General features: G+C 53.2%; 1 protein-coding gene across 1 annotated transcript in view; it reads right to left on the bottom strand.

Annotated features, from left to right (window-relative positions):
* Nucleotides 1-17,825, bottom strand: part of DTX1 (deltex E3 ubiquitin ligase 1) — a 36,877-nt gene that overhangs the window by 4,010 nt on the left and 15,042 nt on the right. Inside the window, exon 3 of the mRNA XM_060028133.1 lies at nt 13,330-14,008. Coding sequence (XP_059884116.1) covers nt 13,330-14,008 — 679 coding nt within the window. The remainder of the gene's footprint in view (nt 1-13,329; nt 14,009-17,825) is intronic.

The raw sequence follows: 17,825 nt of genomic DNA, 5'->3' as shown, positions 1-17,825 counted from the left end.
CTTGGCTCCCAACTGCTCCCTTTCATTGGCCACTGCGCCTGAAACCCAACTATTTGTGATTTAGCCATTCTAGCTGCTCTCAAGCTTTGCTATATGGAGCACTGATCCCCATAAAAGGTTCTGGGAAAGGAGGATTTAGGGATCAGTTAGGAAACACTTCACTGTCCCACTTGGAAATTCACAACACATATGGGCATATTAAAGGCTCTGATAAGTCCTGCATAAGGAAATATGGTTAGCAATGGTAAATCCAGGTTTCCCAAAGACATTTGATGATGACCATTTCCCCCCTCTGGAATATTTACTGATGTCAGTTCCTGTGACTAAGGCACTGTCACCTCTTCAAATGAAGAGGCCCTAGGAAAATGTAGCCTGCTTCCCCTCTTTGCCCTTCCCTCCAAAGAGGCCTGGCTTTTGGAATCATCCAGAGCTACTTTCATATTTCAGCTCGACCGTTAAGCAGCTGGATGACACGTCATCACACCTCTCATAAACCTGTTTCCCCATCAGTAAAATGGGGATAATGTGGCGCCTTCCTTAAGTTTGCTGTGAAGAGTCAATGAAATTCTGCATGTCAAGGGCTGAGCACAATTCCTGGTACCTAATAAAGACTCTAATAGCTTTAACCATCATCACCACCATCATCACTATCGCTGTGTAATCCTGGCTAATTTCACCTCTCTTGCACCTGAACCCAGTTAAGTTACAGTGTAACTTCTCTCCATCTTGGATAGGAAACCATGAAAGTATTGCAGTGATAAGCTTGGGAGAGTCACTTAACCTCTGTGATCCTCTGTTTTCTTATCTGTAAAATGGGGATGACAATAAAGGAGAAATCTTGTTGTGATCTGTACAGTGTGCCCGCCTGAGTCTAGACTTCAGGGCTTAGTTTTGTGGATGAACTGGTATCTTCCTGTTGATGGGCATGGAAGGGTAAGTTTTGATGAAGAGAAGGAGTGTAATAAAAGCCACAGGGCAGCCTGAGGGGCTTGGGGATGTGCCAGGAGGAAGTGCAGGAAGGGATGCGGGCAGTGACAGCTGGGGAAGGAGCTGCTGCAGCCCCCTTTGCCTGCCTGCTCAGGTCTGAGCCTGGCCAGTGCTGCCTGGACACCTGCCCCAGCAGGTACAGTCGGCACCAGGAAGCTGGCTGGAAAGTGCCTTTAAGCAAATAGTACGTTTGGCAGGTTTTCATGCTGCTGCAGTGGGTCCAGAAACACACACACACATACCCCTGGGGAACATGGGCTATATATACATGCACACGTACACTTGGAGAACACGCCAAATGCACAAGGACACACACACACACATACACACACACACACCAGGCAGTACACACCATGCATGCATACATACAGAGGTACACAGAGACACACCTCAGGGAACACCCCCATGAACACACACAGGTTCATACAGATACACACACCTCTGCATGGAGAACACCATACAAACATGTACACACACACTCCAGGGAACAGCACACACAGAGATACCACGTGCACACACCATGAGGACAATGAACTGGACAGGAGAAGAGTCAATGGACTCTTCTCGTGCCACAGCCGCCCCTCCCCCAATTCGGGGTAAAGGCACCTTGGTCCTCACAAGCACCCAGCAGTCTGCAGCCTGCAAAGGGACCCTGCCACCTGCACGTGGGGACACACAGACACCATGACCCATGCTCCCCAACAATGACAGGTAGACGCTCGGCTGGGGGACTTCCACTTTACACACACAGTAACACACGCACACGCACTACACATAGCCGTCCACTCTGTGGCTGCCCAGCGGCACGGGCTTACACCTGGTCGGCCAGGGCACTCCTCCCAGACCCCTCTTACTGGGGGTGGCAGCATCTGGAGCAGACATCAGGGTCACCAAACACTCTGGTGACCCAGAGTTGTGAGGGAGGTGCAGCGGAGGGTAAGTACCCCTGGGGGCCCCCAGGGGCTGGACAGCTGAGGTGTGGGAGGGGGGAAAGATGCTGTGCCTCGGTTTCCCCATCTGTAATGGGGATAGAGTCTTGTGGAGGTTCAATGAGTTAAAACACATAAAGTTCATAGTTTGGTGCAGGGGTGAGAGCGGAGGTGTCCTAATTTTCTCCTTCAGCAGCCTGCTGGGACCCAAGGGATGGGGGCTGAGTACCCATCTGCCCCTTCACAGGGTTCGTCATAATCCCCCAGGACCTTCCTTGCAGGGGCATTACCACCCTAGTCTCATCCCTCCCCGTCCTCTTACAGGAAAGCGTGGAGGCACCTCCAGCTTCTCCTCCTCCTGAACTGTCCTTCAAAACACTACTAGTGTATTATTATTTTATTTATTTTTAAAATTTATTTATTTTTGGCTGTGTTGGGTCTTCGTTTCTGTGCGAGGGCTTTCTTTAGTTGCGGCAAGTGGGGGCCACTCTTCATCGCGGTTCGCGGGCCTCTCACTGTCGTGGCCTCTCTTGTTGCGGAGCACAGGCTCCAGATGTGCAGGCTCAGTAGTTGTGGCTCACGGGCCTAGTTGCTCCGCAGCATGTGGGATCTTCCCAGACCAGGGCTTGAATCCGTGTCCCCTGCATTGGCAGGCAGACTCTCAACCACTGTGCCACCAGGGAAGCCCTTCTAGTGTATTATTATTATTATTAGGCATGCAGGATCTTAGTTCCCTGACCAGGGTTTGAACCCATGCCCCCTGCGGTGGAAATGCATAGTCCTAACCACTGGACCACCAGGGAAGTCCCTAAAACACTTCTAGTGTAGACACACTGTTAAGGTCCTCTACATATCCAGGTCTTCCCATCCCCTTCCTTCCTTCATGTCTATCTCATGAGAAAACATCCTTCCTTCTCTCCAGGGCTATCTGTAAAATGGTGGAAAGAAAAGTATTTGGCACAAGTACCACCACTTCTTGTCTCCTACCTGTGGCAGGCATCACTAATCCATCACAGCACTTTCTCAAGCCAAGCAGAATCATCAGCACAGCTCTCCAGGCAGCCTCTACCAATCAGCAAGGACAGTTGGCTACCCCAGGTCTATATAATGCCCGAAGTCTGGTCCAGCTCATGACACGGGTCTTGCTGAGCCTTTGCCAGGGAGTTAGGCAGGAGGGACCCCAGAAGGGGAATATTTTAGATCTTAGCAGCCCTTCAATCTCAGGCACGCTTTAAAAACCACGGAGCCCTGGGTTACAAAAGTCAGTCTTGCTCCTGGGAGGAGGGTTGTGAGTGGGGCGTGATGGTGGGGCTGTTTTTTATTTACCCGTCGGCAAGCTGGGGGACAGTCCCCAGGTGGCCCCCAGCCTCTCTCAATCTGCGGGCCCCCTGCGAGAACACAGGGTTGCTGGGTTCCCACGATGCCAGAGCGTGGGAGCCACCCAGGCCCCTTTTTGATGTGGGATGCGCTGTTTCCTCCGAGTCAGTGAGAACATCCTCCTGCCCTGGACAGGAGACTGCTGCCCACAGGCCTCCCGGAAGGGGGGCCGGCCTTCACTCTCTGCTCCGCCCTCTTGAGGCCCTGCCTGGCAAAGGGTCAGAGGAATCCTTCAGGCCTTGAAATCTGCTCAGACCAGAAGCCAGCCCCACCCCTGCATCAGATCCTGTTCCTCCCGCTGCCCTCAATCCCCTGTGGCTCTTACCTTGCTTAGAGTGAAATCCAACCTCTTTACCATATGCAGTATAGCCAGTACCTACCCCTTGAACTCTGTTTCTCCTGTGCTCACCCCTCACCCACTCCACCCCAGCCTCCCTGGTCTCCCTGCCATTCTGCAAACATACCAGGCCCGTCCTCACCCCAGGGCCTTTGCACTCGCTGATTCCTCTCCCAGAATGCTCTCCCCCAGATTATCCTCATGCTCTGCTCCCTCACTTAACACAGGTTTCTGCTCAAATGTCACCCTATCCAAGATCTTCCCTTCCACTTTATTCTAGAGAAGCCCTCTGCCTTTGCCTTTACCTTACTTAATGTTTTTTGTCATTGCATTAATCACAGCCTGATATTATAAAGTCTTCAGCATGACCAGGCCCTCCCTGCCTCTGTGACCTCATCTCCACCCCCTCCATCTCTCTACTCCACACACCTCTGCTCTAAAATGCTGAGCCCTTTCAAGGCCTTTTCACTTGCTGTGCCCTCCGCCTGAAGGCTTTTCCCGCAGATGCTGAGTGGCTCCCTGAGGTCTGCTTCAGCGCTGCCTCGGTAGAAAGACCTTCCTCACCACCTGCCATCGCCGCGAGTACATGGCACATAGTAGATTGTCAAGAAACACTTGTTGCATGAAGGAAGGAAGGAAGACTGGATTTTGCGGGGATGTTCCAAGCCGATGACTCACGCTCACGTGCTTGGGCGCCGTCTCCCCGTGCATTTTTTGCACACATTGGAAGTGAGCCTTGAAGCAGCTGCCCCAGAGAAGCCCCTCTGAAGCCTTTAGGCCCTCAGAGACTCTGTGCCAACTTTCATTCTGAAGTGAGCACACTAAGTGGGCATCCGTGGGAACAGCACGAGCAAAGCTTCTCTAAGAAGTTCCCAGAAATGCTCCCCATCCAACTCAAGGCAGAGATTCCATGGCAAGGTTTGGGGGAACCCAGACATTTCCCGGAAACTGTCTCACTGAACATGCCACACTGAGATGGGCCAGGGGTCAATAATTCCAAGAGCTCTCTATGTCCCAGATTCTGTTGTAGACCTTCCCTCCCTCATCTAATCGTCCCAATAAGTCTGTGATATCCCATTCTACAGAGGGGGAGACTGAGGCCCAGAGAGATGAAGTAACTTGCCAGTAAGTGGTAGAGCCCAAATGTGAGCCCAGGATGTCAGACTCCAGAGTCTATTTTCTCAGCCATGTGACACGAAACCAAGTTCTCTCACCCTGGCTCAGAGACTGAGGCAGGAGGCTGTTATCTGAGGAAAAAAATCTCCCCAGGACGAGTTTGGGGAAGAGGGTTAGGGTGTTTGGCTTCCCTCTCTTTCCTCTGCCACAGAAGAGCAAACAGAGATGCCTCATACCTGCCCTGGCTGGGAGGCAATGTTCAAAGGCAGGATGAGATAACTTGGGGAGATTTTCCTAGTTGCTGTTCCTCACACTGTTCCCTGCCCTTTCCTGTCTGCGTACCTTTGTCACACCTGTTTCCCCTGCCTGTCCATACTGTCTATTCCCAATTCACATCTTCCCTTTGAAGACAGGTTCAAAGGTCACTGTCTTCATGAGGCTTTTTCTGATCGACCTCAAGCAAATACATAACCACTCCTTCTTTGAATTCCCAGGGGACTGTGTTTATCTTTTGTTTTTTTGAGGACACATTTCCTGTCTTGCTTCCTAGTTGTGGGGTTCCACTCTTATCTCTTCCACCAGACTGTGAGCTTCTGACCCAGTCCTGTGACCCCAGGATTGAGGATGAAACGTGGTGCAAATCGGTACTCAGTAAGCACTGAATGGAGGAGTTGAGCCAATTAAGGAATCAGTCTACTAGTTCTCTGGTCTCTTCAGAGGGGTGCCTCGTGTCCTTAGAAACAGTAGTTCTTAAAAATAGAACTACCATATGACCCAGCAATCCCACTACTGGGCGTATATCCAGAGAAAACCATAATTCAAAAAAACAAGAGAAGCCACTGCAATGAGAAGCCCACGCACTGCAACGAAGAGTAGCCCCCGCTTGCCACAACTTAGAGAAAGCCCATGCGCAGCAACGAAGACCCAATGCAGCCAAAAATAAATAAATAAATTTATTTATTTATTTATTTATTTTTTAAAAAAACAAAACACATGCACCCCAATGTTCATAGCAGCACTACTTACAATAGCCAGGACATGGAAGCAACCTAAACGTCCATCAACAGAGGAATGGATAAAGAAGATGTGGCACATATATACAACGGGTATTACTCAGCCATAAAAAGGAATGAAATTGGGTAATTTGCAGAGATGTGGATGGACCTAGAAAGCGTCATACAGAGTGAAGTAAGTCAGAAAGAGAAAAGCAAATATTGTATAATAATGCATAAATGTGGAATCTAGAAAAATGATACAGATGATCTTATTTGCAAAGCAGAAATAGAGACTCAGATGTACAGAACAAATGTATGGATACCAAGGGGGAAAGGGGTGGGATGGGAGGAGGAATTGGGAGACTGGGATTGACACATATACATTATTGATACTATGTATAAAATAGACAACTGATGGGAACATACTGTATAGAACTACCTAATGCACTGTGGTAACATAAATGGGAGGGAAGTCCAAAAGGGAGGGGATATCTGTACTCGTATGGTTGATTCATTTTGTTGTGCAGTGGAGGCTAACACAACATTGTAAAGCAACCATACTCCAATAAAAATTAATTTAAAAAAAAGAAAAAAGGAAAAGAAAAAGAATCAGTAGTTCTAACACCAAATGTGCCCCCAGAGACAAGGTTGGAGCAGGAATGGCAAATACATGACATAGATACCATTACTGCCTATCTAGCACCCATGGCAGGCATCACCAATCAATCCTAGCACTCCTTTCCACTAAGCTAAAATGCAACTTCAGAATCCTTGTCAAGAGTGCTCCAGGAAGTCATTTCCATTCAAGCAGAGCCAGCCCATGAACTGAAATCTGTTTGTCATTTATCTTGCAAATGATCGGAATGAGGCCCAGAGAGGGGAAGTGGCTTCACGATGGTCAACCAGCTGGTTAGTGGTCCTGGAGTTTCTGAGTCAGAGGCCAGAGCTGAGCCCACCAGGCGGATCTGTGGGGTCACCTGGAGTTGAGCCAGCCTTCTGAGCCCTCTGTGCCCTAGAGGTGGGCCAAAGCCTTTGACCTGGACCCTGGAGCTGGCTCAGGTTTGGGGGGCCTGCATTGAGGGCTTCGCGAGTGGATACATTTGCCTGCTCTGGCCACTCTTCTCTGTCCCAAGCAACAAGGGGGTTCAGGACCCCAGAAACGCAGGAAGTCACAACCTAGGCTGGCCTCCCTGTCCTCTCCCTCTCCTCCATGCCCCTGGCAGGCCCCAGGCATGTCACATTCTCTGATGGTGGTTTCAGGTCCTCTGATTGGCCTCAGATGCTCTCCAGACACCTGGCACTTACCCCATGGCCCCTTGGGGAGCCTCTGGAGGGTCATGCCTCAGTCATATGGGTCCAAGTGGGTGAGGAGGGGGCAGAAGTGAGAGCACCATGTCATGGGGAGAAGGAAGTTGAATAGTGCATGGGCCCCCCCTCCCCTGTTCCTTGGGCCTGCTCCTGTCACCTGCCCCCATTCAGTGCCCACTCGTCCTGTACCTGAACCCCTGACCCCCACAGTCCGGGGTCAGCCAGGTCTGCACCCCCAACCCCTCTGCAGAGCCTGAGAACATCACGGCAAGCTCCAGGGAGACAGGGTGCCCCATGGGTCCAGCAAAAGCCACAAACCATCAAGCGGCCTGGCTCGCTTCCCCTTTCCTCGCTCCAGCCATCCCCGCCCACCCCCTGCCTGAACAAGCTGCTGAGCTTCTATGGGCCTCAGTTTCCCCTCTGTCAACTGGGACCTCTCACCCCTGACCCCGTCCACTCCTAGGGGTTCAACGGTACTAAAGTCCCCCTAGAGCGATATTTTGAGGGGTGGCTGTCATTTAGGGCCCAGGTTTATCCAGAGGCCTGGGGGCTCCGTGTCACCCTCCCCCACCCTCCTGGTCTCCCTGCTCCGTCGGCGCGGCCCGGGGTGGAGCCCAGGCAAGGGAAGGGAGGGGAGGGGCGGGCTGTCGGTTGGTTCCCACGGCCGGGCCGGGGGCAGACACGTAGACAGGAGTGTGTGGTTTGGCCTCCCAGGGAGCAGGGCAGGAAGTGCTTCAGGTCTGGGGGGTGGGGGAATGGGGCAGTTTGGTTTGACCTTGCGGTGAGGCGCTGGGGGAGCCCAGCGAGAGGAGAGGCAGGGTGACAGCCAAGGCACTCCAGCCAGGACAGGAAAAGGGGGAGGGTGGGCAGGCCAGGGGCCCCCTGAGGACGTGGTGAGGGTGAGACTTTTCATGTTGTGCCTTTCGGGACTTTGTTACTTTTGAAGCATTTAAAAGTAATACCCAGGAAAGAGCCGGAGAAACAAAATGTGGATTCTTCAGAACATAAACGTAAAATCACTGCAGGAAATAAAAAGAAGAAGGAAAACACCCAAACACACCCACCACATCAAAGCCCACCTCCCCACCTATTCTCCACATCCAGATCGAACCTGTGACAACAGAGTCACGCCAGTCTGGCTCCAGCTCCCAACCCCGCTGACTACCATCCCACGCAGAGTGAAAGCCGAAGTCCTCAGCACAGCCTTCGGGGCCCTGCAGGACTGGCCCCATTTCATCTTTGGCCTCTTCTCCCACCCCACATCCCCTGTAGCCTCTCCAGCCACACTGGCCTCCTCGAACATACCAGGCCTGCTCCTGCCTCAGGGCCTTTGCACAAGCTGTCCCCTCTGTCTGCAATGCTCTCCCCCCAGTTCTCTGCGTGGCTTGCTTCTCAACCTCCTTCAATCCTTTCTCAAATGTTATATTCTCAGTGAGGCCTTTTCTGACCTCTTCGTTTACAATTACATCCCTCCCACCACCCCCTACACCCCTTCCTTTCTTTATTTTACCTCTGTAATCATGACTACTCTCTACCATATTCTAGAATTTATTTATTTTGTTTATTGTTTGTCTCTCACTAGAATGTGAGCTCCAGGAGGGCAGGGATTGTCTGTTTTGCTCATGGTTGTATCTCCAGGGCTCCAAACAGTGCCTGGCGCACAGTAGTTGCTGAACATAAAAAGATTAACTAATTAAAAAGCAAACATAGGCTATAAAGAAGATAAAAAGAAATAGCAAACTGGGGAAAGATGACAGTTAAAGGGTTAATACCCTTAATGCAGGAGAAGCGCTTGCAAATCAATAAGGAAGTAATAAAGAGCCCAAGAGAAGGAGACGCAAAAGAAAGAAACAAGTGATTGGTAAAAGAAGGAATCACTGGTGGCCAGTAAACAGGAAGAGGCTCTCAGGCTAAGAACCAGAGGTATGAAAACTCAAATGGCAGGACTTCCCTGCTGGTCCAGTGGTTAAGAATCCGCCTTCCAATGCAGGGGACGCGGGTTCGATCCCTGGTCGGGGAACTAAGATCCCATATGCCGTGGGGCAACTGAGCCCATGCGCCACAACGAGTGAGCCCACGTGCTGCAATTACAGAGCCCATGCGCTCTGGAGCCTGCGCACCGCAACCAAGAGCCCATGCACCAGAACGAAAGATCCCACATGTGGCGACTAAGACCCGACGCGGCCAAAAATAAATAAATAAATAAATAGTTAAAAAAACAAAACAAAACTCAAATGGCATCTCGATGGCTCTGATTAGTGTGGCAACACTGTAGTCTGATAGGGACGTACGGGCAGGGCCAGATTTGAAAATGCAGGCGCTCTGATATCTGCCCCCACGTTGGTCTTTGTTGCCAGCCCCACTCCATAGGTGCCAAGACAGGTCCAGAGAGGGCGATAAGCTCCACTGGGGCCACACAGTGAGAGGAGACACAGAAGCTGGGCCCAAACTCAGCCTCTGTGGGTCCATCTACTCCCTGGACTCCTCAACACCTTGTAGAATCAGGGCCAGGTCTCTCTGGGACCCTGGCTGGAAACTTGGAGTGGGTAGACAGCGGGGTGGGGTATCCCAGTACCGTGGCCGACTGGGGTTTTTGAATCAGAGTCCTAATCACGTGACCTTGATCAAGGGCCAGCCTTTCAGAGCCTCAGTTTCCTCATCTGAAAAATGGGGATAATAGGACCTGCCACCTTGGGTTTCTGTGTGCATCAAGAGAGGCGATGCATGTAAAAGCCGTGAGATGGAGCCTGGGACGTACTGAGCGCTCAGTAAATGGAAACAGGCCTGCAGCTGTCCCCCTCCCTCTCCCCTCCACCACGTGGGCTGGAAACTCTGAGTCTGTCCCACAGCTGTGTTCCAAAGTGCTGGATGCTGCCCTCTCAGGTGACAGGGTGGGTCTTTCCCACCCCTCTGTGTCTGTCCCCCAGGCCCCGGCTGCCAGCTGGCTTCTCGCCCCGTCACAGGGGGAGTGGAAAAAAACCCTGGCCGGGGGACACTCTGGCCCCACTGGCTGTGTGGCCTGGGGGCAAGTCAGTGCCCCTCTCTGGACCTCTGTCCTGAGATGAGGATGGGAGGTAAGAAGGATGACAAAGAATGATGTCAGAGTTCACCCCTCCCTTGCACACGGATCGTGTGCGGTGATTTGAAATGCATTTGCACGCGCATCAGCTCTGCTGAGCCAGCACGTGTGGACTGGGGCGATTTTAGCTCCGTTTGGCAGATGGGGAAACTGAGGCCAGGGAGGGTGAAGCCATGCACCTCTCTCGGCAGGAGAGAGGTAGGGTGGAGAGAAGGGAGCAGGGGAGGGAGAGAGCTGATGAGAGGGAAAGAAAAAGGCAGGAGAGAAGGAACAAGAGACAGAGACAGACAGAGACAGGGAGACACAGTCACAGGGAGAAAGAGAGAGACTGAAAGGGAGGCTGAGACTCAGAAAGTGTAACAGGAAAGTCACAGACACACGGCTGTGGCTTGAATTGTGTTCACCCCAGAACTCAGGTGTCGAAGTCCTAACGCCCCCCAAGCCCCCAGACACTTTGGAGACAGGATCTCTGAAGAGGTGATCAAGTCATGAACAAGGTCATTAGCTTGGGCCCTAATCAATATGGCTGGTGCCCTTATAAAGAGGGAATTTGGACACAGGGGTACAGAGGGTAGGTGACATGAAGACACAGGGAGAAGGGGCCCATCTGTAAGCCGAAGGAGAGAGGCCCCACCAGAAACCCACCCTACTGACACCTTGATCTCAGACCTCCAGCCCCCAGAGTACGAGACAACACATTTCTGTTGTTTGGGCCCCCAGCCTGTGGCAGCCCAGGCACAGTGACAGACAGACACAGAGGCAGAGAGACCGTGAGAAGGGCCATGAGGGGCTCTGTGGGGTTTGGGGATCAGGGTGGAGTGGGGGGCCTGGCTGCCTAGCTCCTCAGAGACCCCATCCCTTTCCCATCATGGGCTGCGCCAGGGCCTCAGTTGCCTTGGCAACGGGAAGCTTCAGTCTGGAGGAACCAGGGTCTGCCATCCCCATGCCTCCTTCCTCCCACTCCCCTCACTCAGCAGGAGACTCCACGTGTCCTGTACCTACCCCCCCACTCTGAACCAGGGGTATTTTTAGCTGGAGTTCCTTGGAGATGAGGGTTGGGGGGCCTCCACCCAGGCTTGTCTGGCTGGGGAGGGTCTGTTAGAGGGGCAGGGGTGAGACTGGGCAGGGTCTACATGGCCAGGGAGGGACGAGGGAGCCCCATCAGTCCCCCACGTCCCCTTTCCAGGCCAATGTCTGGTCTCAGAGAGGGTCAGAAAGAGCTCCCAGGAAGGGGAGGGGGAGTGATACAGACTGGGTAGGGGGCACATGGCTGGGGAGAGCAGGGTGCTGGCAGGTCAGAGGAGGACATGTTTAATGATCAGCAACCCCAGGGAGAAATCTTTCTTCTCTCCAGAGCCCTCGTGAGCTCAAGCACACTCTATAGCTCCCTACTGCCGGCAGCACCAAGCCCAGGCCCCACCTCAGGCCCTGCCATCAGGCTCTTACTCCCAACATGGAAAAAATCTCAGCCCCTGCCGTTCCACCTCTATCCCTGCGCAGTCTCCAGAACCTGCTGGATTCATTCCCACCCCCGCCCCTTTGCGCTTGCACTGCCCCTGCCTGGGATGCCCTTTTCTGTTCTCACTGGCATCTCACACTCCAGGCCTCCCCACACCTCTAGCCCTTCTCTAAACGCGCCGTGTCCTCTAAGCCCCATTGAAGCTGGGCTTGCTGTTCCCTCTGTCTGGAACGGCCTTTCTCCAGGCCCGGCTACCTACCTCCTCGGTGGGGTCTGCCTTGACTATCCCGTTCCCTCTCAACCACACCACCCCATCCCACCACCTTCCCCAGCACTTCCCTCTCTCTCCAGCAATTGTGTTCATTTACTCGTTTGCTGGCTGTACGTCTGGCAGTTTGGACCCTGTCTGTCTTGTTGGTCTCTGTAAACATGCACCCACAGTACACATGTGGAGAACCGATACTGAGCAATTCCCAGCTTGCCCTGAAACAGTGGCTTTCAAAACTTTCATCAGTGACTAAGAAATTCATTTCACCTGGCGACCCATTAAACACATGTAGAAATCATGCGAAAGGTTCACGGAACAATTCTTACTGTTACTATGTATGACACATGCCAATATTTTCTTTTCTATTCTATTCTATTCCATTCCATTGCCAGAAAATTCTGGTTACAACCTTCTGATTTCATAATCCACTAGTGGGTTTCAACAATATAGCCCCAGAGAGAAGGTTCTTGAATTCTTGCTGCAAAGGCCCCTGGGGCCCTCCCTCTCTCTCCCACCACTTCAGGGTCTGGCCCTCTGCTGAGATCAACTGAACCTGGGCTCCAGGGTGGGGAGCTGACAGGCTCGCTGGGTCCCCATCCCGGGGCCTGGATGCCTTAACCCAGGGACTTCCAAAGTTGGTGTGAGCCGGGTTCCCTTCCTCAGTGAAATCCTGCTGGGAAAGCCAGTTCACAAAAGAGATTCCAAAAAGGGCTGCTCTGGTTAAAACAAGAGCAGAGAGGCTGGCTCTTGTGTGCCTGACCTCTTAACCACCACCCTCTCCTGCCACTATCTCGGGTCACCCCAGGAGTCCCTAAAGCCCAGCTTGAAAATCACAGTATTAGCCCCAAGTGATGGTGATATTTAGACGTGGCCTATAGGGGAAATGTTTCGGACAAGGGCCTAATGCTTGCTTTGAGCCTCCACATGAGATGGGTATGGACTGGGGCAGGGGTGGAAACCCTCCAAAAATTCGAAGACAACACAGCACAGAATCCTGGAATTGGTGTGAATTCCAATCCCTGCTCTCCACCTGGGTGGCCCTCAGAAGGCGCCGTACCTCTCCCAGCCTCAGCCTCTCCATCTGTAGCAGGGGCATGGTGGAATTTTGGGGTGTGTGTGTGTGTAATAAGTGAGGTGGTGTAGATAAGGAGTTTAGTAAATAATAAACATGGACTGTACACCATTATAGTTGCTGCTATGGACCCATCACTGTGAATTGTGCGATCTGGGAAATGTTACTAACTCTCCCCGTGCTTCAGTTTCCTCATCTGTAAATCGGGGATGATGACTCTCCCTACCTCACAGGGTCCTTACGCCTGGAGATAAATGAGCGTTAAGGTGCTTAGTTAACGCTTGGCACAAAGTGAATACTTAATAGATGCTAGATATTACTTGTGGTTATTATAATTATTATTGTAATTCTTTGGTCCTAGCCCCAGTGGGCAGCTACCCCTGCGCCCAGGGCCCGGCTTACCCCGGCGGGATGGAGGCGCGTGCGCTCACGCTGGTGGCGCGCTGGGGCCCGGGCCGGTTGAGGTTGTTCTGCCCCGGGGTGGGCGCGCCGCTGGGGGCGCTCGGGCTCCGCGGGGACGCGCTGAGGGGCTGCGCGGGCTCGGCGGGGCCAGCGGCGGGCGCGGCCCAGAGCGCGGCGCCTGCAAAGGTGGCGCTGGGGCGCACGGCGAGCGTGCCCGCTGGTCCTCCGGGCGGCGGCTGGGGCGGCGGGGGCGCGGGGGGCGCCTTGCGGCGCTGCGAAGCCAAGATGGCGTTGGAAGCGGCGCGCGTGCTGTTGACCAGCAGGCACTGCTGGCACGAGCAGGGCTGGCCCGAGCTGGCGCCCACGGGCCACGACTGCGACTTGGGGATGGAGCCGACGGTGAGCGGGTAGGCGAGGTCCAGGCGGCGGCGCAGGCGGCGGCGCCGGCGCGTCTGGCGGTTCATCTGCGACATGCTGTTGAAGTAGATGAGGTAGCAGAAGCCGAGCGACGAGAGGTCGAGCCACGGGTGCTGCTTCTCGTAGGCGTTCTGGATGGTGATGCAGATGTCCATGTCGTAGGCCGTCCACGCGCCGCCGTCGTTCTCCCACTCCCACACGATGCCCTTGCCCGGCGCCGACGACGGGTCGTAGAAGTTGCGCCGCACCGGCCGCATGGTGCCTGTGCTCACAAGGGGGACGGGAGTCAGGACCGGAGGGCCGTTAACATCCGCGGCCAGGGGGATCGGGACAGGCCGGAGGGGCGGGGGACAACACCGGGGTCAGCACGGGCTGGAGGGTCAGTACGGCAGGGGCGAGCTGGAGGGTCAGCACATATGGGTTGGGGCGAGAGGAGAGCGGGCCCGGGGAGGGGGGCGTGGAAGGCAAGGAAGCGGGGTGTCAGGACGGGGATGCAAGTCAGCAAGGGGGGCAGGGGTCGCAAGCTGCCCCCACCACTGAACGGTCAACACAGGCACTGAAGCAGTGGCCCATCACAGGCCCTGGGGGAGGAGAAGGGAGAAGGGGGTGTGGGCTGTTTAGACAAGGAGGGGGTGGGAAGCAGAGTCAGAGCCTGGGGTGGGAGCCGGGATCCACAGAGGCCACGACCGTGCCGACACTGACGGTCCTTCTTTCCTTCATTAGTTCACTCATTCAGTAATCCGTTCATCAGCCCATCCATTCATTAATTACTTCAAGCACAAGTTCATTTATGCATTCCTTAATTCTTTCATTCGTGCATTCCTTTATTCATGCCTTCCTCAGTTCATTCATTCAATAATTCTCTCAGCTCATTCACCCGTGCCTGCCACCATTCATACCTGCACTTATTCTCCTTCAGCAACTTTATCCATGATTTCAATCATTCCCTCACTTACGACCATCCTATATAAAAATGTGCACCCTTCCACATTCCTACCTTCCCTTCTCTCCTTCCCTGTTCCATCTGGTATACTTTATATGTTACATATATATCTTGCTTTCTGTCTGTCTCCTCCCACTAGAATGTCACTGCCACAAGGCAAGGACTTCGTTTTATTCACTGCTGTATCCCCAGCGCCTGCACACAGTAGGTGTTCACTGGATATTTGCTGAATGTGTGAATGAATTCATTCGTTCAGATATCGATCCATTCTGAGTTCGGTTATTTTATTCTTTCATGCCTTTTGCTATCCTTGCATTGGTCCATTCCTTCATCCACTTATCTATTCCTTTTTTCATGCGTCTGTTTGTTTATTTGTTCCTTCTTTTAGCAAACATGCTGCCTCTCTGCTCTGTGGAGGGCTTCGCGCTGAGCGGTCATTCAAAATGAACATAACCACGTGACAGCCCCATCCAGGTGGGTAATCATGCTCCCATTTTAAAAACAGGGGCCCTGAAATTTGGCTCCCAGCCTCTGCTCCGTGCTTCCCAATTCTAGATGCTTTCTGAGAGCAAGGCTCCATGGACACTGGGTTAAAAAGAGATGAACAAGGTCCAGGCTGCAAGACTTTTCAGTGCCTTTAGGCTGCCCTGTGCCTTGGGGCCAGCGTGGAGAGATTCTTTTGGTTCACGTGGCACACCGGCAGGAAGGCTGCACGCTTGACTGCTCCTCAACTGTGGGCAAGTCCCTTAAGTCTCCCTAAGTCTCGGTGGCCCCATCTCGAAAATGAAGGTGATGGTAATCCATGAGCCACCCCTCCCCTCTCACACGGGGCTGCTGGGAGGATTTGGTGAGAAGAACCACAGAGCACAGGGTCTGGGTGGGTCACCAGGGCTGGGAGGCAGACAGACCTCATTTCAAGCCCCAACTGCCCAACTTTCCAGCTGTGTGTCTGTGATCAGGCAACTCAATGGCTCTGAGCCTCAGTTTTATCATCTCTAAAATGGGCACAAGGTTGCTAAAAGGATCCATCAAGACAAATAGTGTCTCTACTCTGATGATTCCAATGTCCTCTCCCCTTAGAGCCAGACTTGTGTATCCAAGTGCTCCCTCTGCACCTTCCGATGCAGGTCCAATGGGCTTCCCAAACTCAGCTCTGCCAAAGCAGAGCTGTGGTCTTCCTCCGCCCCAAACCTGCTCCTCCTGAAGCCTCCCTTGTTGCGGTTACTGGCAGCTCCATCCTTCCTTTTGCTCAAGCCCCAAACCCCCAATCCTTGGACCCATCCCTGACTTCTCATGTCATACCCCACGTCCAGTCTATCAGTAAATCCAGTGGTCTCTATCTTCAAATACATCCCACATCTGACCACTTCTCCCTCTCCCCATTGCACCAAATCTACCTGGTCCAAGCCACTGTGTTTCTCTTGCCTGGACTATTGCAGTAGACTCATTACTGGTCACTGCTTCTGTCCTTGCCTTCTGTCGTCTCTTCCCCACACAGCAGCCAGAGGGATCTCATTCAGTGCAAGTCAGATCACGTTCTTCTTTGACTCAAAATTCTCCCATGGTTCCCTGCTTACTTGGAGTCAAAGTCAAAGTCCTGGCCATGACCTACAAAGCACCACATTGTCCATAAAGCCTCTACAAAGTCCCACGGGTCTATAGAGCCCACCTCTCACTCACTCCCTGGCCCCATTGCTGTTCCTCAAACAACTGAAGCAATGTCCAGCCTCGGGCCCTTTGCATTTGCTGTCCCCTCCCCCTGGAATATGACCTAGCCACTCCCAGACGTTCTCACAGTTTTCCCCCTCCTTTCTTTTAGGTCTCTGTTCAAACATCCCCTCATTGGAAATGCCACCCTTCCATGGCCCTCCATTGCCACCCTCTTCCCTTGCTCTATCTCTCTTCCTGGCACTCAGTGCTACCTGCATGATACATTCACCTGCAGACTTGCTTTACTCTCTGTCTCCCCCGTACAAGGTCAGGGATCTTGCCTGCTTTACTCCTGGCTCTATCCCTTGCGCCTAGCACAGTGCCTAGCACGCAGTGGGCCCTCCCTACGTGGGGAGTGTTTCCACTGTCAACTGGCACAACCCCAGGGTGCCTGGCCCTGGAATCTGCAGCCAGATGGATGAGGACCCATCATGGTCCATCCTGAGGACCCCCTCCTTCCCCTGCCTTGCTTAAGCTTCTCTCTCCTGGGCACAGACTCTATCTGACCTTCACTTGGGTCCTGACCCAGGGCCGAAACATCTAGTCCTCTGCTCCCTCTGTTTGAATCCCAAGGGCTACGGGCTACCCCCTGCTCTCTGTCAACCTCCCAGACTCCGAGAGCTGGGGAAGTCGAGGCACAGAGCTGTAGCTGTAATGAGAGAGGTGTGGTGGGCGTGGAGTCCCCGGGCTCCTGTGCCAGTCAGTCGTATGAAAACTCCCCCCTCCCAGGCCTCCAGGGCAGCCTCATTCTCCAGTCTGTTTATCGTTTTAATTTAGCGTGTGCATATTGACTTTTTCCTTGACAACGGTGTTCTTCCAGGGCAGGCCTGAGAGGGGATTAGTTAGAGGGAAAATCTGGGATCCTGTTCCCATCTGCTCCCAAGTCCTGGTCTTCCCCTCTCAGAGCCTCAGTTTCCTCATCTGCAAAATGAGGGCTCGTGACAGATGATCTTCAGGTCCGATGTGTCCAAAGTACCACCATTAGCCTCCCAGTTAAGGGTTGGGGTGCTGTGTTACATGGAAGGTGTGACCCCTGAATGGGAAGGCAGGGGGTGGGAACTTGCTATATCTAATCACCTCCGTGTGCCAGGTCTTGAGCTGGGCAGGGCAGGGTCAGGGGCGGGAGGGGCAGAGTGAAGTGGTTGAGAGAAACAACTCAGAAGTCTCACAGGCCATGTGCCAGTCCTGGCTCCACATTTAGCCTCAGTGTCCTCATCTGTCAAATGGGGTATTAATACCCACCCCCAAGGGATGACTGTGGGGCAAAGTAAGATACTGCACATCACAGGTGCTTGGCGGAGCGCTTGGCTACGGTAAGTGCTTGAGGAATGTTAGCTAAGACGCTGTTATTATTATATACATTACCCACCTTTTCCCAGCCCTTGGTCACTTGGCAAACTCCTATTCACCCAAAAAAACCCTCTAC

This window comes from Delphinus delphis, chromosome 13 (assembly GCF_949987515.2).
Source record: "Delphinus delphis chromosome 13, mDelDel1.2, whole genome shotgun sequence".
In the NCBI taxonomy this organism is placed as follows: Eukaryota; Metazoa; Chordata; class Mammalia; order Artiodactyla; family Delphinidae; genus Delphinus; species Delphinus delphis.
The sequence above is the reverse complement of the archived record's forward strand: the minus strand, read 5'-3'. Positions and strand labels throughout refer to the sequence as shown.